General features: G+C 42.4%; 1 protein-coding gene across 1 annotated transcript; it reads left to right on the forward strand.

The window, feature by feature from the left end:
- The first annotated feature begins 10,257 nt into the window (after positions 1 to 10,257).
- On the forward strand, positions 10,258 to 27,001 carry LOC111968588 (bone morphogenetic protein 4-like). The gene is made up of 4 exons (XM_023994273.2): positions 10,258 to 10,586; positions 15,153 to 15,275; positions 15,997 to 16,361; positions 23,079 to 27,001. The coding sequence occupies exons 3-4, from the start codon at positions 16,004 to 16,006 to the stop codon at positions 23,942 to 23,944; spliced, it is 1,224 nt and encodes a 407-aa protein (XP_023850041.1). The 5' UTR covers positions 10,258 to 10,586; positions 15,153 to 15,275; positions 15,997 to 16,003; the 3' UTR covers positions 23,945 to 27,001.
- Positions 27,002 to 27,224: the final 223 nt, after the last annotated feature.

The raw sequence follows: 27,224 nt of genomic DNA on the forward strand, positions 1-27,224 counted from the left end.
TTGCGTGACCAGCATAGGCTGTGTTTTGCGTGTGACCAGCCTTCGTTGTGTTTTCGTGGTGACCAGCCTTTGCTGTGTTTTGCTGGTGACCAACCTGCGTTGTGTTTTCGTGGTGACCAGCCTTCGTGTGTTTTTCGTGGTGACCCGCCTTTGCTGTGTTTTGCTGGGTGACCAACCTGCGTTGTGTTTTCGTGGTGACCAGCCTTTGCTGTGTTTTGCTGGTGACCAGCCTTTGCTGTGTTTTTCTGGTGACCAACCTTCGTGTGTTTCGTGGTGACCAACTCTTGCTGTGAGTTTTGCTGTGACCAGCCTTCGCTGTGTTTTGCTGGTGACCAACCTTCGTGTGTTTTGCTGGTGACCAACCTTCGGAGTGTTTTGCTGGTGCCAACCGTCGCTGTGTGTTTTGCTGGTGACCAACCTTCGCGTGTTTTTGCTGGTGACCAACCTTCGGGTGTTTTGCTGGTGACAACCGTCGCTTGTGTGTTTTGCTGGTGACCAACCTTTGCTGTGTTTTGCTGGTGACCAGCCTTCGCTGTGTTTTGCTGGTGACCAGCCTTTGCTGTGTTTTGCTGGTGACCAACCTTTGCTGTGTTTTGCTGGTGACCAGCCTTCGCTGTGTTTTGCTGGTGACCAGCCGTCGCTGTGTTTTGCTGGTGACCAACCTTCGCTGTGTTTTGCTGGTGACCAACCTTCACTGTGTTTTGGACACTGGTGCATAAGCTAGTCACCAGCAAAACCAGCATCGTCACATCCCAGCTAACAGATAACTTTCTGAGAACCATATGCTTCTTTAAGATTGGTGAGAGTGTGGTTGTCCTATGGTTATTTTGCACACAACCTTCCCACAACATTCTAGAAATGGTGCAAGATATTTGCTTGGCTTTGGAACATTCTCAGCATATTTAAGGAATTTGACAAAAGAATGTTATTTTCTTGATATTTCATTACTTTAACACAATGTTTCCTAAAAGTTCAAACATGGTTACATTTATTAAAAATGTGGTAATGTTCTAGAAACATTCTCCAACTGGTTTGACATTGGAAATGTTCTCAAAAAGTTCAGAGAATGTTAAGAAACAATGTTCTTGTCACGTTCTGACCTTAGTTCCTTTGTTATGTCTTTATTTTAGTTTGGTCAGGGCGTGTTGGGGTGGGCATTCTATGTTGTTTTTTCTATGTTTTGTTCTATTGTCCTTTTCTATGTGTTTGGCCTAGTATGGTTCTCAATCAGAAGCAGGTGTCAGTCGTTGTCTCTGATTGGGAGCCATATTTAGGTAGCCTGTTTTTCCATTGTGTTTTGTGGGTGATTATTTTCTGTGTAGTGGATGTCACCTTACAGAACTGTTGCGTTTCGTTCTCCTTTGTTATTTTGTTTAGTGTTCTATGTTTAATAAATATAATGATGAACACTTACCGCGCTGCGCTTTGGTCCTCACCTCATTCCAACGACGAGCGTTACAGTTCTCCTGTGGGAATGTCAATACTTCAGCATAACGTTTCCACCAGGTTTCATCGTGGTTCTATTTAAAGTCATGTTTTCAAATTGTTTCGAGGATGTTAAGAAAAAACCTTCTTCTCTGGGAATTTCAGTACTTCAGCATACCATTTCCTACAGGGTTCCTCATGGTTCTATTTAAAGTCATGTTCTCAGAACATTAAGAAAACTTTCCATATAAACCACAAGAAAACATTAGTAGAATTAAAAAATTATACATTCCGCTATCAGCGTCAACAAAACTCTCTCTATCCCCTATCTTGTGAAGTGTGTTCAGGTGTGTTGGCCGCGCCTACTAATTGGCCACCCCTAATCTTAATGAGTGCTTGTTCCCTTTGAAATGGGGTCTGTTTGAACAGGCTAAATACAACCACTTTGCATGCTAGCTCTATCCTGGTGGCACAGTGGACTAATTCCATGGACAGAGAAGAATATACGGTTTGAATCTCAATGATGCCGTGCCATTATAATTTTTTTCATGTATTTGCATGATTAATGCCTAAGCAAATGAATTTCCATGTGCCCTATCTGTGCTTGGAGTTAGAAACAGTTAACCCAAACTAAGCTAGAAGTGTTTTTAAGTCTTATTGAAACATTTTGTGAAAGTTTTAAGATGAAAAACCTCCAAATAACCTATTATTCCCATTCTCAGAACAAGAATAAAACATCCCAGGAAAACGTTCAGGGAACCATTGTAACGAACGTCGTCGGGAGAAGGAGAAGACGACCAAGGTGCAGCGTCGTAAGTGTTCATATTATTTAATAAAATACGCAACACTTGACAAACGAACACTAAACAGGAAACAACCACCCACAAACACAGGTGGGAACAGGCTACCTAAGTATGATTCTCAATCAGAGACAACGATAGACAGCTGCCTCTGATTGAGAACCATACCAGGCCAAACACACAGAAATACAAAACAAGGACAACATAGAACACCAGACATAGAATGCCCACCCAAACTCACGCCCTGACCAACCAAAATAGAGACATAAAAAGGATCTCTACGGCCAGGGCGTGACAACCATAGTAAAATGTTCTCAGAACCTCGCAGAAACCTAAAAATGTACGTTCCCAGAACAAGCAAAAATGTCACTTTCTGTTTTACCGGTCAGGAAACTTAGTGTATGGCTTTGTTCCCAGAACCAATAGGAAACCAAAGACATACGGTCCCACAACTTCCAAGGCATGAAATGTACTATCTTGGATCCTATTGGCTTGCAAAGTGATGTTTAATTCCTATTGGAATCCAGCCAAAGAGGGGATATCCAACAATTGGAACTTTTCTTCACCCACCATATGCATTCAGAATGACTGCCAGGGCTAGAAAAAAATAAAAATGAGACTACCAAAACCATCTCAACTGGAACAGCCATTTCAGTAAGGGGTGCAATAAATCCAACTAAGAGATTGGATTAGTTTAGAAACATGTATGTTATTGATCTTGTGTAGCATAAGATTAATGAATCCATCAATGTACATGCAAAAACACAATAAACAAAACATATATTGAAACAAACAATTACAAAAATGAACTGCAATAGAGCATGCTGGGGAAAATTATATCGGTGGGCGTGATCAGACAAGCTTGACCAGCTAGACCATGCTTGACCAGCACACTCCAGCATGGACCAGCTGGGTCACCAGCATACCAGCATCCCCAGCACAAGCTTGTATGTGTCCAAAACAGAATGAAGGCTGGTCACAAGTGTCCAAAACACAGCGATGGCTGGTCACCCATGTCCAAATGACATCAAAGGCTGGTCACGAGCAAAATCAGCTAGACCATGCTAGTAAACCAGCATAACCAGACAGACCACGCTGGTCAGACCAGCTTGACCAGCTAGACCAGCATCTGACCAGCACAGACCAGCAAATACCAGCATGGACCATCTTGAAATGAATGCTGATCTATGCTGGGGGTGTTTTCAGCAGTGAACTGAACACTGAAACCCATGAAAATAAAAATGAAACTGTTCCTGGTGCTGCCCATGAGTTTGACAGGTCCGGTTTAGATTGACAGAGGGTTGGTCCCCTACAGATGGAAGGAGCAAGTTCATATGAGCAGTCCTCCATGTCCTATCCCAATATCCATGATGACCACCTTGCTGTTTTTCTCCTCTCCTCTCCTCTGATCTTCTCCTCTCCTTTCTCTCCTCTCTGCTTTGCGTCCCATCTTCCTGCCCACGGTTTGCCCACACTGGGATGTTAGCATATTCTGACTGCTTGGAATTCCTTCCTGCCATCTTAGGAGCGCACACTGCGTTTTAAAACTTGCTGGGCCCTTTCAAGTTTTATTTGAAAGTATGTAGTTACATTCTTGAAAGAATAACAGGTCCCCGGAGTGATTTATACAGAGTATTAAATGTCAAGGTTTGAAAAGACATAGTTAACACTCGCTCATCCACTTAAGAGCTTCTCAATGGCCTAAAATGTTCAGGGGGCTTTAGGCTATTGATGTGCAGTAAAAATGAATATGCAGAGAACAAGAAAAAGAGGGAGACGGAACAGAAAGAGAAAGAGGGAGTATGAACTGACAAGCTTTCATGTAATATCTTACTCAACCAATATGAGTCGCTGAAAAGTCCATGGGGTAGGTCCACAGTCTATTTTGGATTCATAAGATTATACACTTTTCCACAGCCAGTGCTTAAACTATAACAGAGATGTAGTGTAGAGTATATCAATACCGTAGTTCCTGGAACTCACTGAAGTTCAGTTACTTAAGACGTCCTACCTGCTGCCATTGCTGTTCTGCTGGCGCTCCAGGTCAAAAGTCAAGTGCCATGTTTACTTTTGATGGTCTGTGACCCTCTGGTAATTCGATTAGGAAAACTTTGCCTTTGGAATGGAACTCTGCTTAGCTTTTGTCAGCGAGTCAATGCTGCTGGATGTATGAACAGCTTTTTGTGCTGAGTTACTTCTCTTCAGAAATTTGATTGGTTGACTATGAGACCCTTTAAGTAAGTTGATTGGTTGACTGACTAGGATACTCCAGAGATCCTGCACCGTGCAGGGCCGTGGTCACATGATAGACAAGGCAATCTGTGTTCTAAGCTATGCTAGCTACTCCATTCTACTTTTACTCCCCTCTATCCCAGTCTATTCTACTCAACAGTGGACAATAACACCATGGCTCTTTATCACAGAACAGTAGGACTCACTGGGCTGCTTATTCTACTCCCTCCTGGCTTAGCTCTGGCTCTTAGGACCCCAAGTCTAGGCCATTTCCATTCCCTTCTCTGATTAAAGGAGTATCTCTAAGCGCCAATCCAAGGCCCTGATAAAAAAGCTTTTTAATCCATTGAGAAAGTCTCCAAAGCTCACTAGAGCTCTGGCATCAGGCGTTGCCCCACTCAGCCAGGGTCTGGACAGTGTTGTGGCAAGAGTGTCTCATCCCTCTGCACTGAGAGACCGGCCTAAAAAAAGGCTAGGACTGCCACTCACTTGAGCGGTTGCCTTTGATAACATCTGCATGGAGGAGCTTTGAACCAGCGACAACAGGAGATGGAGGGACATTAAAGACCTGTCACTCACTTGGCAAAAGAGTGGCAAATGATTCCAATCATCTACTGACCCAAGCTCAGTCACAAACACAGGACTGAAGTGCCACTGATGCTTTCTCTAATGGAGCCTGTTGTACCCGAGTTTGACTGTTGAACATAGGGTGTGACAGGGGCTATAAGATATTTTGGGGTATTTCGGTAAACACTTACAATACTTAAAATTATTTTTTTAACAATACAAGCTGAAGCATCTGTTCGATTTCTGACAAAACATTTCATTTTACTTTCTTTTGACTTGCATGTCATCAAAACCTTTAGGATTTCAAAATTCCAAATTCTATTCAGTGCAAGTGACCTCAAGGGGAAAACATTTTCCACGTTAGCTCGACGATGGAAAAATGTTTATCAAAATAAGGCTTTCTTGCTAAAACTATAGCTTCAAATTTACATTCACGTGGATAAAACATTTAACCGTGACTTAAAACTTCAACATTCCGTGTAAAAGCAAACTGATGGTGTTTATTAAACAGTGTTTTTCAGCTGAAGCAGACATGCCGGAAGAGGCAGTGACCTTTCTTTGTTCTAACCAATCCAACATCCATCCCTCTTCATTTTCTTTGTGTTTACTTCTACGTTCATGAGTTTACATGCCAATTCCATTATAGGGATTAAAATAGTTTGTGCAATCCCTCCTCAACTCCTCACCACCACCCTCTTTCCCTCCCTTTAACCCCTCCCGCCACTTACTGGCTTTGAGATCCATGGGTTGAGTTAAGGGATTACTGGCCAAACGCGCTGTAGCACAGACCATTACCCAGAAATAGGAGATGGCTGGGTTGAAGAATGTTCCAGCGAGAAGCCTGGGACCTATAGTGAAAGCTATGTTTGATCAATTGCCGTGGCACGTGTCTGCACTAGTGAATACTTCACTAAACGTCTGAAAAAAAGAAAGAGAAAACTAAGGTGTGTTATGACACGGGGCCAGGGGTCTGCACTCCCAGGTTACCTTTGAGCTCCTGTTGATTATGGGCTGGCGTTCACAGGTGAGTGGCTCCAAGCGGGATTTAGAGACTCATAGCCGTGGAGGTGAAATCATCCACTCTCTCACCAAAAGCACCGGCACAGGACTGTTGACCTTTTCAATTGCCCAATGGCAGATGCCACCTGATGACTCAGCTCAGCATGCTCACATAAAAAGAGGAATGCTACTGCAATAAGCGAAAATTAAAAACAAGCATGAACAATCTTTATAAAGAACAAAAAGTACAAAGTATGGCTAATGGGGTATTTTCCACATCAGTTCGGGGGAGTAAATTGACTGCAGTCCCCTCCCTGACTGTGCGATGGGTGATGGTTCAGCCAGTGCCTGTAGGGCTGAACCACCTAGGGTTGGTAATCTCAGAGGGATCTAATGGGGCTCAGTGGGGCTAAGCCCGGTCAATGCCTGGGAGTGGACCTCCAATAAAGACCCACAGCCAGGTGCCCTCAGCCCCATCAGGCCTGCACTGTGGGGAAATCCCACCCCAGCAAAGCTCTTATCCCTCCAGAGTGGGAGGATTGAGGATCCCTATGGTCATCTGAAGGCCCCTGTGGACCCAGAACATCTAGTCCCTCCACTTGTCTCCACTCTCCCTGCCAACTGAAGGAATGGGGTTACTTTATTTTCTTTTGTTTCCTCTCTCCAAGCATGCTTGTCTGCATTTCATCAGTTTGTGTTATTGTGTGATACACTTGATTGACTCGTCAAGCTGAAAGGTTTCGGAGATAGGATTGATCCCAAACAGGTCAAATGTTCTGGAAGAGCCAGTGCATAAGGAGGAAATCCTTCACAAATAATTCACGGAGCTGCTCTTCCTGCTGGGGAAGGCCTGCCCGGTCCAAAACCTCTCCATCACAGATGACAACTCCATGGTGTCCCCCTCCCAGAGTTCAAAGAACCTTGGCGTGACCCTGGACAACACCCTGTCATTCTCTTCAAACATCAAAGCAGTAACTAGCTCCTGCAGGTTCATGCTCTACAACAGTGGTCACCAACCGGTCGATTGCAATCGACTGGTCGATCTCCAAAGCATTTGTAGTCGATCACCAAACATTTCTGTAAAAAACAATAATGATAAAGTCTTGCGTTACTATTTTTGTATTATTATTTTTTAGCTGTTGGCGGTAGGTGCACTTGATTCAGCAGCCCTAGAGCCGGGAAGGCAAAGTGTTCCCATTTTGAACCATTTCATGTGCCTGAAGGTAGAACTCTGCATACCCGGCAGGCCCAGAGAGCAAATCAAGTGCACCTATAGACCTACCTCTGTCCAATCAGATAGCTCAGATCACTGTGTCTGTGCAGTTTCCTCGAGCCATTGGCTGTAAAAAGAATCCTTGAGCAAACAGCAAAGTTGATACTGTGAAATTTCAAAACTTTTAAAACCATGACCAGAGAGAGACTCAATCAGTACAGCAAAGAGCTGCTATTTTTATAAATAAGGTCATGTTTAAGTTGCTATTCAGCACTGTCAACACTTTAATAAGCCATAAAATGTGTGTTCTCCCTACTTCCACTCACGGTACAACCAGCACTGCAGCTACAATGAATGAGTATAGCAAAGTGTTTCGATAAACTTGAGTTGTTAATATTGGCAGCTTGTGTCTTTTTTAACAGCAAGGAATATTTCCCTTTCTCTGGTCATAAGAGTAACAACATGAATTGGCGCATGTGGCAGAAATAATGCAGTGTGACTTGAGTTTTGCCATCAACTGGAAGACTGTGTCCCCTTCTCTCAGCGGAGGGAGAGAGAGTGGACGGTCGGTGAGTCGGGTGAGAGGCAGCTTCACTGCTGCTCTCTCCCTCCCTCCCTCCCCTCAGACTGACCATCAGATGCAGGCCATCAGTCCAGTAAAATCAAATCAAAAGCAAATCATTATGTTAAACTGTGCCTCACAAGTAATACAACAAATGATCTATTACTACTGCGATCATATATCTACAATTTGAAATATAATTTCAACATGAATTGGCTGACATAATTTCTAAATGGTCTGAGAAGAACAACATTGGCAGGGCAATTCAAGCATAGCCAATATGCAGTGATAATGTATTGGGAATCTAGCCTACTGAACAGACCTCATTGCCACAGAACTATTTTTATTAGATTAATGTTGCATAGGATTATGTTTTTTAAGTCATGTTTAAAAAAAAAAATCTGAGCAGTAGATCTCGGCATGCTTTTGGACTCAAAGTGATCTTGACTCAGAAAAGGTTGGTGACCACTGCTCTACAACATCTGTAAATTACGACCCTTCGTCACACAGGAAGCCGCTCAGGTCCTAATCCAGGCACTTCTCCTCTCCTGTCTGGACTACTGCAACTCTCTGTTGGCTGGGCTCCCTGCTTGTGCCATCAAACACCTGCAACTTATCCAGAACACCGCAGCCCGCCTGGTGTTCAACCTTCCCAAGTTCTACCATGTCATCCCGCTCTTCTGCACACTACACTGGCTTCCAGTCGAAGCTCGCATCCAATACAAGACCACGGTGCTTGCCTACGGAGCAGCAAGGGGATCTGCCCCTCCCTAATTTCAGGCTATGCTCAAACCCTACACCCCAACCCGAGCACTCCTTCTGCCACCTCTGATCTCTTGGCCGTCCTACCTCTACGGGGGTCAGCTCCCGTTCAGCCCAGTCAAAACTCTTCTCTGTCCTGGCAATGGTGGAACCAGCTTCCCCCTGAAGCTAGGACAGCAGAGTCCCTGCCCATCTTCCGAAAACGTCTGAAACCCTACCTCTTCAAAGAGTATCTTGAGTGAATCCCACCGCCCTCTGAGTATGTCCCAAAAACACAGCTTACTGCACCGATTAGCTGCAGATGTGCATAACCACTTCGCATGGAGATTTATGTCTGAGGCAAGACATTCATTATCTAACAGTGCAATAAACTTTACATACAAAGCCACAAGACACTGGATGCATACAAGGCAATATGTAATAACTGGGCAAAAGTCAACGGCACGCCAACAGAAACCACTTGGTCGACTAATGTATGACTACAGGGGAAACTAAAGTAAATACAGCGTGAGAAACAACGGCGGCCATTTGCATTAGGTTCTCTCGCCAGCGTATCCTGTTTAGACCACTGTTCAATCTCAGCCTAATCTCCTCACTAGGAGTACATTTCTCAGGACGCTTACGTGACCCCGGCCAGAGAACCAGAGAGATCCAGAGCAGATTTAAGGCTTTAAGATTAATTATTGCCAATTTCTCTGCCCTGCAGTCTTAAAAATATGTGTCTTAAAGACTTAACTGTTACTGAAGGGGCTGTGGGGTAAGGTGTAGCAGCAACGCCTGTTTAACAATTACCCAGTCAACAAGGATTTTTCAACCATGGAGTTTTTAATGTGAGGTAGCCTACATCATTTTTTTATTGTCACACCATCATCTTACAAGCTTTCATTCGTTTAGTCTGAGGGTTTCTTAATATGTGGAATATTTCAGAAGAAGAAGTTGAAAGGAATATTCAGGTGCATATTCAGGTGAAAATGTAGCAAGACACTTCCTAGTCCACTGTCCATGGCATGCACATTTTGTCACTCCACATGGTAGTCCTATAATGTAGCCTATTTCAAAACCATTTTAGAAGACCTGTGAAAAAGAAAAGCTGAAAGCTTCCTTGAACCCCAGATGATCGTTTCCACAGGGACACAGTAAACAGATAAGCTGAGGAAAGGGCACAGATAGTTTATCCATTGGCAATGAAAGACATTGCGATTGTGGAGGAAATAGAAAGGCGTAATGGACACGCAATGATGCCGTTATTAGCTATGTGATGGGTCTAATGTGGAGTTGAAGTGTATTCATGCAGCTCCGCCCACATCAGTCAAACAATACATATTGAATGGCCAATTTAGGCTATGTGGGGTGGTGTGTTAACCAGATGCAGTCAAAACACAATAACGCGCTCATGCTTTTAAAACAGAACGCACTAAAAAGTTTGGCATTAAAACTGTATCTGAATAATTAGTTGCAGGGTAGCAATGTTGTATTACATATTTCAGACAAATTACATGTCGAAATGCAATTTAAATAATAATATTAGAAAGTTTCAACTCATTATTATAGTCTGAAACAAATTGCGCACAATGTGTTTCTCTTCGAGAGAGGGGGGGGGGTTTATCTTAGGTGTTTGAAACAGCGGAATGGGGGTGGGGGTGGAGGGGGTAGGAGGAGGCATGAAGGCTAAATAGGGCGGACACATAAAAACGGCAAGGGGCAATAGATGCATGATCAGTTGGAGAGTACGCCTGTCCTCGCAGTGTTCCGCCCTCATGAACTTCTGGAGATAGGAACCCCGCAGCAAACATACGCTGCTTCATACTTCTACCGCTTCGGTCTCCGGCCATCGTCTCGCCTCTTGTTTTTTTAGAGTGGTCGTTAAGGAATTAATGATCCGAAAGCACCACCGTACCTCTCCATAAATTAATTCGGCGTTTGCAGTACATGCTTTACACCTGGACTTCCATTGCGTGTGGAGAGCTCACACTTTCTTTTGTCATATTTAATTTTCTCGAGGATACTACTTGTACCCCTACTGATGGTAAGCCCCGCTCAACTTCGTATCTGTAGCATGTTCGAATGCGATTAAATTGACATAACAATATATCCTAGAACATTACGGTCAACTCTATCCAAGTACCGTACAGGATTAGGCTACAAAATTGCAGAAGGCTCAGACGGGCTACATTTAAAAACAAATTTAAAGCCATTTAAATGATTGAAATAGCAGAATTGCGAATGTTAGCCTATCAACAAAGTATCATGTTCGTGATACTGAACATTACATGTATCCCATTGCATTTAATCGGATTACTGAAGTTACTTCATGAAAATACTTTGATCCGAAGTGAAATACATTGATTAAGGTATACCCTGACGCACGCTAGGACAATGGTGCCAGAAAGTGTTTAACAGAAAACAACTAATGAGGTACTTTTCTGTTAAAGAATGCGAATACTTACTTACTTTTGGGGGTTTTAACTGTTGTAACTTGCATAAATATGATGTTATTTTTTGTGGTTGTTGACAAATTGGCTCTGGGTTAGACACCTGCACGAACAGTATTGTGCGCGTATTTCCTATTTTGTAACCGTTGGAATGGCTACCCGCATGTTTTCATCAAAACATTTATCTCCAGGTTGTTACTGATTTGTCAGATTTTGCACTGAGTCCATATGTAGGCCTATAGTCGAAGCCTACTTTCATTGATTAGACACCCCTGGACAAAGAGACACTGGTCTTCCATGCGTAAATTTAGCTACGCTCCTCAGTTCAATTAGGCTATTTTTGATTTCTCAAATGCCAAAACGTATTTAAAATTAAAAAGATATTATGATCATTTCGATACCCAATGGTTATTTAAGAACAAATGCCTGGATTTAAAACGTAATGGAAACGTGTTATAAGAAGAAATAACGAAGCAATGTAGGACCATTGTTTATCTATACCGCTACTACAAACACATGGCTTACACACACAAATTCATCAAAGTCTATGTAGCCTATCGAATTTAGACGTTTTTGTAGAAAATCTCATTAATACAACGAGGGACAGTAGGTTTACCGTAAAAATGTACAGGGCTACAGACTCAAGCTGGCCTCTTCGACGCATGTAGCCTACATTCGTACTGCTCAATCTGCATCCACTTACACTAGCCTATTCCAAATTTTTCAATCATTACATTACTCATTTGTTTGAATTAATGAATTGATGACTAATGACTCCACCAGAATTCCACAGTTTACAACAAGTAATTCTAAGAGAGGATTTGGGCATGGAGCTGACAGTAGGAGTAAACGTATCTGTTCTTCATTTTGAGAAGTTGGCCTCTTTGCTAAGTACAAACAGACCGATGCTTAGGCCTATAGCGTAGAAAGAAGAATGACAAACAACAAAAGGGAAAAAAGGGATGAATAAAAAATGTGATCATTAGCGGTTATAGATTTATCATTCAACGATGAACTATGAACCTGCCTTGGCACAAGCTTCAATAACTTTGCTGTCACATCAAACTGTTGCTTGGCCCTAAAGATATGGCCATTCACTTTTATTATAACTTCAATGGGGAAAAACACAAAATAACGTTTAATGAACTGATAAGAATGTTAAAATATAAAATAATAATTTGACAGATAGTAGATCAACGGATAATTATTGAGTGTGATTGGAGACATAACTGGAAACATCCATTTGTTGTCTTAGAACTGTCTTCAAAACCATGCTGCTGCTGTTCTTGTACACTACTTATTGTCAGAAATGAGTAGAGCTATCATGCTTTACTTTCAACCAAGTATATGCCTACCCATCGAGTGTACCATGATTTTTTAAATGAATTTAAAAAAATCCACTGTATGAAAAAGAAACATGGGATATGAATGCTTCTGTGAAATTAATGCCCCCCCCCCATCCCTGTCAAATTCCTCAGGAAACACATCTAAAGGGCCATGTGCATAGTCTGATCACATTATCTCTGGGAGAGAGAGAAGAGGGGAGAGGAGTCAAATAAAGGCCTAGGGAGAAGGACTATGCCAGACCAGAGGAAGCAAACTGCCCAGGCCTAATTGCACCCTGGGCTACAATACATTCATTGCAAAATATGGCGCTGTCTCTTGTTCGGTTCAAAACTCAGACTTGGAATTTTACGCTTTCTTCCAAACTGTTCCGCTCCGCTACTTTAGGCCTGCCTCACAGCTGATGAGCTGAATAACCCAACACAATAAAAGTGTTCAATCATATTGTTATTTATCCTTTTAGACACCCTCTTATACAGTGGTTATTACAATATAAGAGCAGAACGAGGAAGAAATGTGATGAGCATCATTGTATCATTGCTGGTTACATCCCTATATGCTCTTTAGATCAGCTGGCACAGTCATTTGAATTCACATTTGACTCATTTAGCAGGCGCTCTTGCCCAGAGCGACTTACATGAGCAATTAGGGTTAAGTGTCTTGCTCAAGGGCACATCAACAGATGTTTCACTTAGTCGGCTCAGGAATTGGAACCAGCAACCTTTCAGTTACTGGTCCAACGCCTTTAACTGCTAGGCTACCTGCCGTAGGTCGTCAACATACTTGGGGAATACATCGACTTAATAAGTGGCTCTGTAAGAAGTTCTGTAGTCACTGTTTTGTTTTTAGCGGTCTGAATCGCTGTAATCATGGGAGAGGCCCTCTCGGCACAATGAGCGTTTGTTGTCAGAGATGCACACACACGTTATCCCTCCACCCCATGGGTAATAGAGCTGATCATTTTCAGAACCCTACTGGTTGAAATGTTCTTCGCCATGGTTCTCACGGACTGGCAGACACACACACACACACACGTCAGCACTCGCACAACACAGGACCTTGTGTCACGACCAAGAACACAAGGTCACACAAAGGTCAATGTCTAATTTTGTTAGGAAAAAAGTTAAAATATTTCCTTGATTACATGTACAGTGAGCCATGGACGGAAAAAGATAAACACTGAGATATGAACCCAGACACACACAGTGAGTGTGGACATAATGTTATTGTTAATGTGCATCTTTGCTGTTGTAACGCTTGGTCCAGTTCCAGTGTAATGGGCTCCAAACTGATGACGAAATGCTCACAGAGTCGCTCTCACCCATTGAGTTGAAGTGTCTGCTCTGTGGTACTGTTGTTTTCCCAGGCCCTATTTTACAAACACTCGTTCATTTTATTAGTGTGATTCAGTCATGTGTGTTTAAGCAAGAGATTCATTAGGGCCAAGTCCCTCTTGTTGTGATGTCATAGATCCACAGAATGGGCGTAAACCATCTACAGGACAGAACACTGTGTATAGAGGGATTGGAGAGAATTGTCTCAGTTCTAGAACTGCCTCGCCGTGACAATCTGGAGTGAATTGTATTGGATAACACGATTCTTGTTGTTAATATACTGCAGTGGCAAATTCGTGTGAAGTCTGGCTGGTCCGGAAAAACAAGGTTCTATTCAATTCAATAGATCTTTATCATCCCCGAAGGGCTACTCTTGTGCAGCGTAAAAATACATGTACATACCGGTACATAAAAACATTCACACAGCAAGTAATGCTTTTGATCAGGTTGGAAAACAAACCGCCAGGTGCAACAGACTCATATCACACAGGTTTGAGACTACAGTATACAAATGCAGTGATCTTCTTCAAGGCACTAAAGATAAAGATAGTGTGTAAGTACATACAGTATGTCTAACTTACACTATAGCAGGCAGGACAGGAGGACAGCATATAGAAAAGCATTAGTACTTGTCTGAGTCCATAGTGGTTGGCCTTGGGCCTATTGATGCCGGTCTGGTCAAAGAGCAGAGCAGCAGGCCTGTCATCAGCGGCTCCACATATCTCAGGACAACTGAGGGAAGGAGGGTGGGAGGACCGAGGGGGGTCTCTTTTTGATGGGTGCTCACACAGGTCGGGGGGGTTGCTCTTTAAGTTTCTCGAAAAAGCGGTTTTGGCCTCCTTTGTTGAGGCCATTGGGATGCAGATTAATTCACTACTAATCAATACAGAGCTATCATGAACCATCTGATAGCTGGCCTTAATGAGGAGGGAGGACAAGAGAGGGTCCATCTACTCTGTCTGCCTGTCTGTCTGTTCTGCATAGACATGGCAGTGTTTATGTAAATGTATGCTCTCAACAATGACTTGGTCCTACTACCTCAAAAAAAAGCAAGACAATATTGTTTTTCAATTGATAGACAAATTGCTTATGAAGTGTAGATGGGTGTTGTGGCTTGATCTCTTTAAAAATATGTCTGCTAAAGTCTGAAGATTATGGAGTAGAACATTTCAAAATCATATTGTTACATTAAATGTTTTTGCTGTTTCTTTTTCTGTCCTATTTAATGTGTGGTGTCTGAAAAGGCATCAACCTTCTGGGAAGTGCTCTTAGTCGGTTTCCCCGCTCCGACTTGCCAGTTACAGAAAAGAGAACATTAGCGTAACCTTTTACCCCATGTGTCTGTGTGAAAATCCTTAAACACACACACACACGCACACATACATACACACAAACATGTTAAGTCAAAGCCAGAAGTACTTTCCTTTACGCTGGCTAGACTACAATGATTACAATGTCCCTTTTCTCTTCTGTGAATTTCAGGAACAGGGTCACTCCAACGCTCTCAAGCAGCCCCCCAGCACCACGTAACATTTCCTTGAGGAACGCGTCCATTGCTGGCTCCCAACAAACATGGACTGTTTTCCCATGCTTTATTTTCTGTCGGTAAGTGGACCACGCTTATTCAATTCATGCCATGTGACACCATTGCCGCAGCTTTCTGCATTTCTCCCTTTCTTTTTCTCAGAACATTGATTTGAGGTTGGTCATATTTTAATATTAAATAACTCGATGGCACTAGTGAAAAGGAAAAGCGCCTAATCTCACTTTTACAGAGAAAATGTTGGTGGAATGTGCGGCACATGGTCCTTTGATTGACTCCTTGGTTGGGTCAGACTTATGAGGGACTCGGCTACTTAACGAGTTAAGACTTTGCTTTGACCCCAGGGCTGTTTCTCCTATGTGTCTAATCATAGTGTAAGAGGGAGGGAGAGAGAGAGAGCGGGTAAAAAGAATGGCCCCCAGATTCCATTCAAAAAGCTGTGTTTTTAAACCAGCTGTTAACTCTTGGAGGATGTCGCAAGAGATAAACTGTATAGGGAAGATATCTGATCGGAGGCCATTTTACTGTAAACAAGCCAGACAGGACAATTATAACCAATTAGAGGACATTTACAGTGAGAACATTAGTGAAGGGTCCTACGGGGTGGAGGTTATGTTAGAAAAAGAAGGAGATTTAGGAAGGGTAGACAAATGTTGAATGTCACTTTATAACAGTCTCTCTCTTTCTTTCTATTCCCTCTCTCTCACACACTCCATGTCCTCTTTTAAACTCCCTCCCTCTACCAACCACTTGTTTATTTTTACTCTGTCTTTGCCTTCCCAGAGACATCATGATTCCTGGTAATCGAATGCTGATGGTCATTTTATTATGCCAAGTCCTGCTGGGAGAGAGCAACCATGCTAGTCTGATACCTGAGGAAGGGAAGAAGAAAGCCCCGGGCCTGCAGAGTCGGACGGCTGGTCAGAGCCATGAACTGCTGCGGGACTTTGAGGCCACGCTACTGCACATGTTTGGGCTGCAGAGGCGACCGCGGCCCAGCCGCTCTGCCACCGTGCCACGCTACCTACTGGACCTCTACCGACTGCAGTCGGGTGAGGCCGAGGAGGCCGGTGCCCATGATGCCGCCTTTGAGTACCCCGAGAGGTCAGCTAGTCGCGCCAACACCGTGAGGGGCTTCCACCACGAAGGTAAAGAGAGAGTGAGTGGGTAAATGTCTGTCTGTCTGTACAGAGGACCACATTGGAAATAACTGTTGCGCAATACCTTCAAGCCTTATCCTCTGGGCCCAGGCCTATGCCCCAAACCTAATCAATATATTGATCAGAAAGAGAGATATGCATGGATTTTGAGTACATGTGGATATCCAGTGGTGATATAACCTTTCCTCTGATAAGTATGGGAAAGGTGCATATTTTACAGAGTGTACAGTTACAGTGCATGTCTATAACATATGCCCCATTATAGAATCCATGTACAGAGCTCGGTATAGAAAATCTACTGTAAGTCAAGGTAATTGGCCAACCAGCACCTGAAACCGCAAATGGTTTGGAGTGAAGCACCGCCTTCCCTAAAAAATTATCTTGAACCATTTTTATTTTCTGGACATCAACAATCCATCCCCATTCAATAACATTCCAATAGTGATGGCAGCAACACATATCTCCCAGAACGTATTTTATTAGCCTGGGTGTGGACCCGTAAGCAAAGAATCCCCATCTCTCATCAAAATAAATAATGGGAAAATCCTACATTTCTACACCACTTAAACATAAATGTAAGACATCCCCTCCCACCTTCAACATAAATTATGAAATCTAAGGATGTGGTCACAAAATGGTGGCCAAAGAGGGGGCAAGAATTCAGTCAGACAAGTTCCCCTACTCCTGAGAGAATCTGCGGGCCGACAAAGCCAGCCGTGTGTATGGTTAGCAGCTCAAGGAAAAGCATACCTTCATATTATTATTGAGTTACACTTCTCACCCCACCCAGCACAAGGGCTTAAAAAAAGCCTTTGACCAGCAGTAGTGTGCCTCTCATGTCTCCACCAGTTAAGATGGCGCTAGGGCCCTTTAAGAGGGACCTTCCTCCACATGCAATTATCTTTAATGCAACTCTGCAGCCTTCTAAATAAAATCCCTCCTGCCAACAATGTGGGCACTGGGAGCAGAGCAGACAGACTGGAGAACTCTGGAGAGCTGGAGTGCAAACTCTAACTTATCGTTAAAACTATAAGAAAAAAATCATAAAATTCCACCTCAATTCACAACACAGAATAATGGTTATATCTACCACAACAATATACCCTTGAAAGTGCATCGACTACAGCATGTTTGTTTCTCTGTAAGGGTACACTACTGCTTTTTAAATGCAGACACAAAATCCTCTCTGGAGATAGTTTTGAAGCGCCACTTGTCTGTAAAGGAATGCCGCTTCACTAGGCGACCGGAACTGTCAATCAAATAATCTTGAGCTGCCTGCACGCTGACCACGCTCTCCTAAAAAAGTACTTTAAAGTTGATGAAATACCGTGACTTACCAAGACATTTAGTAGAAAGAAAAAACATTCTGATAGTAATCGACTCCAGTATTTTTGGAACGGGGGAGACTGATTTGTTTCCGTACTTCCAAGAACACAAACACTCACATTTTTCATAGCTAGCTAGCAAGGGACAGAAAGAGGTGAGGGGCAAAGTATAGGCAGGTCGACCACCAGGCAGACAGAGTCAGAACCGTGCACTAGGCCTATCTATCACCAATCAAAAGCTACAGTCGAAGTCGGAAGTTTGCATTCACCTTAGCCAAATACATTTATACTCAGTTTTTCACAATTCCTGACATTTAATCAGAGTAAAACTTCCCTGTCTTAGATCAGTTAGGATCCCCACTTTATTTTAAGAATGTGAAATGTCAGAATAAGAGTAGAAAGAATGATTTATTTCAGCTTTTATTTCTTTCATCACATTCCCATTGGGTCAGAAGTTTACATACACTCAATTAGTATTTGATAGCATTGCCTTTAAATAGTTTAACTTGGGTTTAACCTTTCGGGTAGCCTTCCACAAGCTTCCTACAATAAGTTGGGTGAATTTTGGCCCATTCCTCCTGACAGAGCTGGTGTAACTGAGTAACTGAGTTTTTCAGTTCTGCCCACACATTTTCTATAGGATTGAGGTCAGAGTGATGGCTACTCCAATACCTTGACTTTGTTGTCCTTAAGCCATTTTGCCACAACTTTGGAAGTATGCTTGGGGTCATTGTCCATTTGGAAGACCCATTTGCGACCAAGCTTTAACTTCCTGACCGATGTCTTGAGATGTTGCTTCAATATATCCACATAATTTTCCATCCTCATGATGCCATCTATTTTGTGAAGTGCACCAGTCCCTCCTGCAGCAAAGCACCCCCACAACATGATGCTGCCACCCCTGTGCTTCACTGTTGGGATGATGTTCTTCGGCTTGCAAGCCTCCCCCTTTTCCTCCAAACATAACAATGGTCATTATGTCCAAACAGTTCTATTTTTGTTTCATCAGACCAGAGGACATTTCTCCAAAAAGTACGATCTTTGTCCCCATGTGCAGTTGCAAACCGTAGTCTGGCTTTTTTATGGCGGTTTTGGAGCAGTGGCTTCTTCCTTGCTGAGCGGCCTTTCAGGTTATGTCGATATAGGACTCGTTTTGTGGATATAGATACTTTTGTACCTGTTTCCTCCATCTTCACAAGGTTTGCTGCTGTTCTGAGATTGATTTGCACTTTTCGCACCAAAGTATGTTCATCTCCAGGAGACAGAACGCATCTCCTTCCTGAGCGGTATGACGGCTGCGTGGTCCCATGGTGTTTATACTTGCGTACTATTGTTTGTACAGATGAACGTAGTACCTTCAGGCATTTGGAAATTGCTCCCAAGGATGAATCAGACTTGTGGAGGTCCACAATTTTTTTTCTGAGGTCTTGGCTGATTTCCCCATGATGTCAAGCAAAGAGGCACTGAGTTTGAAGGTAGGCCTTGAAATACATCCACAGGTACACCTCCAATTGACTCAAATTATGTCAATTAGCCTAACAGAAGCTTTTAAAGCCACAACATCATTTTCTATACTTTTCCAAGCTGTTTAATGGCACAGTCAACTTAGTGTATGTAAACTTCTGACCCACTGGAATTGTGATACAGTGAATTATAAGCGAAATAATCTGTCTGTAAACAATTGTTGGAAAACTTACTTGTGTCAAGCACAAAGTAGATGTCCTAACCGCCAAAACTACAGTTTGTTAACAAGAAATTTGTCGAGTGGTTGAAAACACATTTTAATGACTCCAACCTAAGTGTATGTAAACTTCTGACTTCAACTGTATATCTCGCAGTGAAATGCTATATTTTGACATTTCTTGGCTTGCAACTTTAGTAAAGCAGGGCCTATCATCAATGAATAGGCTAGGATATTCTACACACAACAGACCGGAGATTGAACACATTTTTGCATCATTAGCGAAGAGAAAGTGCAGGTGAGCCAGCTGCACTGTGATTGAAATGTTCTTAAAGTTAAAGATCCTAATTTCGTTTAAACATTTTAACATTTAAACGTTCACAACATTGAAACGTTCACGCTCCTTGGTTATCCACAGTTTGTGTAAGAGAGATGCGTTAGCATGGATGCTAAGTGTATACTGACAACTATACAAGATGTAAGTGTAATATGGATAGCCCAGTCAGAAAGAACAGTTTTAAAACAGGCCTCATGTAAAACTGAGGGCAAGAGAGGTAAACATGTAGGCTATTTATGTGCACCAAGGACCTTCCCATAACATATGTGGATAAAGTATGTGCTCTAAATCAGATATTTGTCTTGTGTAATCCAGAGATCAAACACGGTGTGACGGTAGTCTAGTGTAGTGGATGGACGAGCAGGCAGAGCTGAAGGGCTGAAGAAGAACATGTCTGCCCTCAGGGGAGTAGGGATTAGTCAGCCTTAATGGGGCCTGTCTAACAGACTGTCTAACACGGCACAGCACAGCACCAAGGCCACTCAGGCACAAGGAGGCTCAGCCGCCTGTCTATGATGCAATGTGTGTGTGTGTGTTATCTTGAAGATCTGTTTCTACTGCTCTCTTCGGGTGTTTTGTTTCCCGCTGTCAAACTATGTTAATAACATGCTTGGAGACCTTTTTTGAGCGGGATAAATAAGATCAAACTAAGTTGTTTATTTTAAATTCCATTATATACCGCTTCAATTTAGTCCATTTTTTTAGGATCACTACAAGGTAATAAGACACAGTTGAAGTCGGAAGTTTGCATACACCTTAGCCAAATACATTTAAACTCAGTTTTTCACAATTCCTGACATTTAATCCTCGTAAAAATTCCCTGTATTAGGTCAGTTCGGATCACCACTTTATTTTAATAATGTGAAATGTCAGAATAAGAGTAGAAAGAATGATTTATTTAATCTTTTATTTCTTTCATCACATTCCCAGTGMGTCAGAAGTTTACATACACACAATTCGTATTTGGTAGCATTGCCTTTAAATTGTTTAACTTGGGTCAAATGTTTCGGGTAGCCTTCCACAAGCTTCCCACAATAAGTTGGATGAATTTTGGCCCATTTCTCCTGACAGAGCTGGTGCAACTGAGTCAGGTTTGTAGGCCTCCTTGCTCGCACACGCTTTTTCAGGTCTGCCCACAAATTTTCTATGGGATTGAGGTCAGGGCTTTGTGGTGGCCACTCTAATACCTTGACTTTGTTGTCCTTAAGCCATTTTGTCACAACTTTGTAAGTATGCTTGGGGTCATTGTCCATTTGGAAGACCCATTTGCGACCACGCTTTAACTTCCAGACTGATGTCTTGAGATGTTGCTTCAATATATCCACATAATTTTCCATTCTCATGATGCCATCTATTTTGTGAAATGCACCAGTCCCTCCTGCAGCAAAGCACCCCACAACATGATGCTGCCACCCCCGTGCTTCACAGTTGGGATGGTGTTCTTTGACTTTCAAGCCTCCCCCTTTTTCCTCCAAACATAACGAAGGTCATTATGGCCAAACAGTTCTATTTTTGTTTCATCAGACCATAGGGCATTTCTCCAAAAAGTACCATCTTTGTCCCCATGTGCAGATGCAAACCATAGTCTGGCTTTTTTATGGTGGTTTTGGAGCAGTGGCTTCTTCCTTGCTTAGCGGCCTTTCATGTTATGTCGATATATGACTCGTTTTACTGTGGATATAGATACTTTTGCACCCGTTTCCTCCAGCATCTTCACAAGGTCCTTTGCTGTTCTGGGATTGATTTGCACTTTTCGCACCAAAGTATGTTCATCTCTAGGAGACAAAACGCATCTCCTTCCTGAGCGGTATGACGGCTGCGTGGTCCCATGGTGTTTATACTTGCGTACTATTGTTTGTACAGATGAACATGGTACCTTCGGGCGTTTGGAAATTGTTCCCAAGGATGAACCAGACTTGTGGAGGTCTACTGATTTTCTTTTGATTTTCCCATGATGTCAAGCAAAGAGGCACTGAGTTTGAAGGTAGGCCTTGAAATACATCCACAGGTACACCTCCAATTGACTCAAATGATGTCAATTAGCCTATCAGAAGCTTCTAAAGCCATGACACCTTTTCTGGAATTTTCCAAGCTGTTTAAAGGCACAGTGAACTTAGTGTATGTAAACTTCTGACCCACTGGAATTGTGATAAAGTGAAATAATCTGTTTGTAAACAATTGTTGGAAAAATGACTTGTGTCAAGCACAAAGTAGATGGCCTAACCGACTTGCCAAAACTACAGTTTTCTAACAAGAAATTTGTGGAGTGGTTGAAAACGAGTTTTAATGACTCCAACCTAAGTGTATGTAAACTTCCGACTTCAACTGTACTTAGTCAAGGCACCAAGTTCAAGTTTACAATGACAGCTATGGAAGGAAAACTATGTGAAAAGCGAGACATGTTAGTGTCACGTTGGTTGAAACTGTACAGGGAAAAATGCAAAGACACCTCTTGAGGTTAAAGATGCAATTACCCTTGGAATACTGCAGGAATTCAAACTATGGTAAAAAAACGGTGTTTTTCAGGCCTCCACTTAGTCTTAGCTGCCCCACCACCAAAGGATTGTCTGTGGGAATCCGTAATGATTATTCATGATGAAAATGATAAATGTCCCCAGTTAACAAACTGCAGAGCCAATCAAAAAACACAGCAGGTTTTAATAATGCGAACCACCTGGGTAAGATTAAGGCCTCGGTGTGAAATAACAGGGCCAGATTGAGGAGAAAAATAGTAGACACAACATTCCTTTCCCAACAATGGTGATCTTGCCAGAAATCTGCAGACTGTGCATGGAATAGCTACCCTCTACTATGTTTATACTGTAGCTGCTGTACGTTAATCACCACCCTTTAAGTAATGCATGTTTCAGCAAAGTGCTCAGAGAAAGGCATTGTGGGAAGTCCTGGAAGGTCCTTATGGATAGATAAGGAAGTATAGACAATGTATATTTGTACGCTCAGTCCCTGGAGGCTATGCTAAGTGAACATGGACATTATTTTGTGTCAATTAAAGCATGTTACACTGAAGATTGACAGAAAGGGAACTGATTTAAACAACCGACGGTGTAATCGTTTTGGAGGGAACAAGTGAATCGTAACAAGAGAGAAGGGAAGGGAAAATGCAGTATTTTCACATTTTACCATATTTGACATGCAAGGGCCTTCCTTTAAAGGCTCACATAGGTCAACAGTTTTTTCCTATTGAACTGGATTCTGAAGTGAAGCAATCACTTCACTCAGTTCACCAAGGATGAACTCTTAAATCAAACCTATAGATGCTTTCATCAGAGTCAAGATGGCAGCTCGTACAGACTCCCCTGATAAAAGTGCTGACATTGACTGTGTCTGGTTTTCTTTCTCAGAGCACATGGAGCGGGTTCATCCGGGCGATCTTCAGACGAAGAATGGCGAGGCCGCCCCGCTGCGCTTCCTCTTCAATCTCAGCAGCATCCCAGAGGACGAGCTGCTCTCGTCGGCTGAGCTGCGTCTGTTCCGGCAGGAGATCGACGAGGCCATTTCGGGGAGCGGGGGGGACAAGGAGGGGCTCCACCGGATAAACGTGTACGAGGTTCTGAAGCCCCCGCGGGCCGGGCAGCTAATCACGCGGCTCTTGGACACGCGGCTGGTTCGCCATAACGCCTCGCGCTGGGAGAGCTTCGACGTGAGCCCCGCCGTGCTGCGTTGGACACGGGAGCGCTTGCCCAACCACGGGCTGGCTGTGGAGGTCCAGCACCTCAACCAGACACCGCGCCACCAGGGCCGCCACGTGCGCATCAGCCGCTCACTGCACCAGGAACCCGGGGAGGACTGGGAGCAGCTACGCCCCCTGCTGGTCACCTTCGGCCATGACGGCAAGGGCCACCCGTTGACGCGCCGGGCCAAGCGCAGCCCAAAGCAGCGGGGGCGTAAGCGCAACCGCAACTGCCGCCGTCACGCGCTGTACGTGGACTTCAGCGATGTGGGCTGGAATGACTGGATAGTGGCGCCCCCAGGGTACCAGGCATACTACTGCCATGGGGAGTGCCCCTTCCCCCTGGCAGACCACCTGAACTCTACCAACCACGCCATCGTGCAGACGTTGGTGAACTCGGTGAACACCAACATTCCCAAGGCCTGCTGCGTGCCCACGGAGCTCAGTGCCATCTCCATGCTCTACCTGGACGAACACGACAAGGTAGTCCTAAAAAACTACCAGGAAATGGTAGTGGAAGGGTGCGGTTGCCGCTAACACTGACTATGGGCAACTTTAGGCAGGCAGCACAGACGCTAAGAAAAGACCCCACTTTACTCCCAAAAATGTTCACTTGGACCTTTATTTATAACTTTTATGTTGTGATGTATGTTTGTCTAATTTTTTGGTTTCCTTGACAATATGATCATATATTTTGACAAAATATATATATATATTTATATCTACATATATAAAAAAATAAAAGTGAGTCCTTATTTTAAACATAAATAAAAGCTGTACAACTTTTCATAATGTATATTAGATTGTATAAGGTTTTTTAAAATGAGAAAATAGTATAAAAAAAATAAAAAATAAAAATAAAGTTTATTTACTGGTAATATTTATTGCTTTTATATTATATACAATTAAAAGAAAAAATTCAAACATAAATTGCCTTCCAATATTACATTTGAGCAGATCACAAGAAGCACAAATTGTGTACTTAAATAGAGCACTGTGTGAAATTATCACAGCACTGATTTGTTATGAATCAATCAAAGTAATCAGAAATGTGCATTGATTTTAATTCACCTCTTTACATCGATCTTTAAACCAATGATTTTATTAGATAAGTCCCTTGAGTAAGAATTAGATTTTTTATGTATAACTGTAAAAATCTATCAGATAATATGGGTTGTGAAAAATGAAAAGTTGACAGCAAAGGTCCATGACTGTTTTATATGAGTTTGTATTTAACACGTTTGGGTCTGATACTTTTGAAAATGTACTCAAGTAATTGTTGCAATTCATTATAACAGAGGAATCTTTCTGATGCTCTGTCTCTCCAAAATAAAATAATGTTCGGTTTCATATCTGGCATTATCCAAGTTGGATTGATTCACACTTGAGTAAAGGACTTTAGTAATTTCTCAACATAGCTGTTTTGTAAGATGAAGATCACCTTTTGCCATTTATAAGCATAAAGAATAATGCAACAATTAGAGACCAAATAGACCTAGGCATGGTATATTTGGGGATAGGCTACACTATGCTCAAATTTCACTTTTATGTCAATTAGTTTAACATGTGGGGTGGTTAGACACTCGCTAATCCAATTGCCATCTGGGCGGATAGTTGAAATTGATTGTTGGAGACAGTTGAGAAGTGATCCGATTGTTTCCGACAGTTTAGCGTTGGGGGCACTACTGGGGGTGATGGGTCATACACTGACACATGGCGAAACCCGTTCTCGGAAGAATCAAAGGTTAGACCGTCTGTCTCCATCCTTTGTCTTCAACGACTCATGCCGACAGAATAAAGACGCCTGTCTCCATTAGACAATGCACTTCTACATCACTTATTTACAATCGGATGACTGCACCAAATGATGTGATAACGTTTGGAGAGGGGAGTCCTTTGAACTTTTCAGGACATTACACTGTATTCCCCCCATGTCCCTGCATGAGCTTAGTATAGGATAGGGGACATGTCGTAAGATAAATACATTTGGCATTATTGGAAAAATTATATTTTTTCAGCTTACCTTGGAAATGTTTTAGGCCTGCGTGCTTGGAAAGAGTAGAAGGCATACTTTTCTTCCCCCAAAGCACAACAGACTCAGAAAAAGCAATGTCTCCAATCCGCACCAAAATGCATCACCACGGGAGTCACACAAACCCAAACAAGCCTTTTTGCCATGGTTGAGGTCAGCTAGTTGTTTCTGAAGGGTTTGACCTAAAAAATCTGTAAGGATTTTCAATTAACCTCCCAATTGCTAAAGTAACGCAAATTAATGTGCCAATATTTTTGGTTTACTCAATTAGCATTTTAAATCACAGGTTGGCAGGTGGAATTATGTGGTAGACGTGTCTATATTCCAATGGAATGTGTGTGGCATGGTTTTGTTGCTGTTATTTAGTCTTTCCATCTTAGACCATGATTTCTGCTCACCTCAGAGAAGTTTACCGCAGTCAACCTCAGGCTCTCAGACAGCTGTTGGGCTTGCCTTTGATGCCCGCATATCAGGCGTAGCCTCATCAAAAAGAGAGGCTGAAAATAAAATAATTTCATTTTGAAGTGGCTGAAGGCAGAGTGGAGTTCTTCTTTTTAGCAGCTTAACAGCACAGTTACACACATTTCAACTGATCTCCTGAGTTTAGATAACATCAGCAACTTATGGTAATTGTCTGCCTGGTCATTATCCCACCTACACTGTTAAAACAAAGTGCTTTGTAACACCAAAACTTGTGGCAACTGAGCTGTCACCAACTTGAAGGAGACGAAACCTGAACTGCTGGAGTATTGAAACACATCATCCTGAGATGTTTCGAAACATTACATGGTGTGTTGTAACACCACAAAATCAAGTGTTGTGTAACACCTTGCTAGGGTCTGGGAGCACTAACAGAAACGATTGAAAACATTATTTTGGTTATTCAAGTCCTGTTTAGTGCAGAATTAGATACCTTCTCTTTTGGTGTTGTTTTTTCTCTCTAAAGCTTCGAAACACCATTATGATGTTTGAATCCTGTCTAGCGCATAATTAGATCCCTTTTTCTTAAGTGTCGTAATGTATAACATTGTTTTATGTATTTTAGAAGTGGACATTTTATATCACTTTGTCAGGCATTGTCAAACAGTTTTCAAACCACCAGCACTAACTGGCAGGTGTACTGTAAAAATGTAAGATTTGACCCTTACCTCATCCATGAACAATTATGACATTCTGTGGGAATTGTGTGCTGTCCTCATTGAATCAATTTGTCTAACGGTTTTGATATCCATTCATTATGATCCATTACACGTCATGGCACAACAAGCTTAATACTAATATATGAATATAATTTTCTATCTTCAAACATGCATATACTGTGTGAAAAAATCATAAAGTCAAATTTTTGGGAATTACCCACAATCCTCTAAAAACAGAGTCACTTGGAAATATAGGAAATGCAAGGTAATTAAAACCAAAGACTTCCAATAAGTTCAATCACTACATTTTCTCTCTTTGGTTATCCTCATGAAAGATACTTACATTTTGAGCAACATATTCAGTTGGATTTATTGTTACATTATTTTGGTCAAATTGAAATAATAAATATTTTAAGCAACTTACATACATTTATTTTAAAGATATTTTGAAACTTTATTGAGACAGTTCTGAAATGACAGAGGGGATACAGATAGGTGGGAGAAACAGATTGAAGAGTTGGAGAGGGGAATTGAACCCCGGTCTTCGGTGGGAAGAGGGGGGGCTGAGCCAGGTGAGTTATCGCTAGACCACAGGCTCTGCACTACTTGCATTCATTTTGATTAAGTATATGTTGTTGTTGTTTTG

Source organism: Salvelinus sp. IW2-2015, linkage group LG9 (assembly GCF_002910315.2).
Source record: "Salvelinus sp. IW2-2015 linkage group LG9, ASM291031v2, whole genome shotgun sequence".
Taxonomy (NCBI): domain Eukaryota; kingdom Metazoa; phylum Chordata; class Actinopteri; order Salmoniformes; family Salmonidae; genus Salvelinus; species Salvelinus sp. IW2-2015.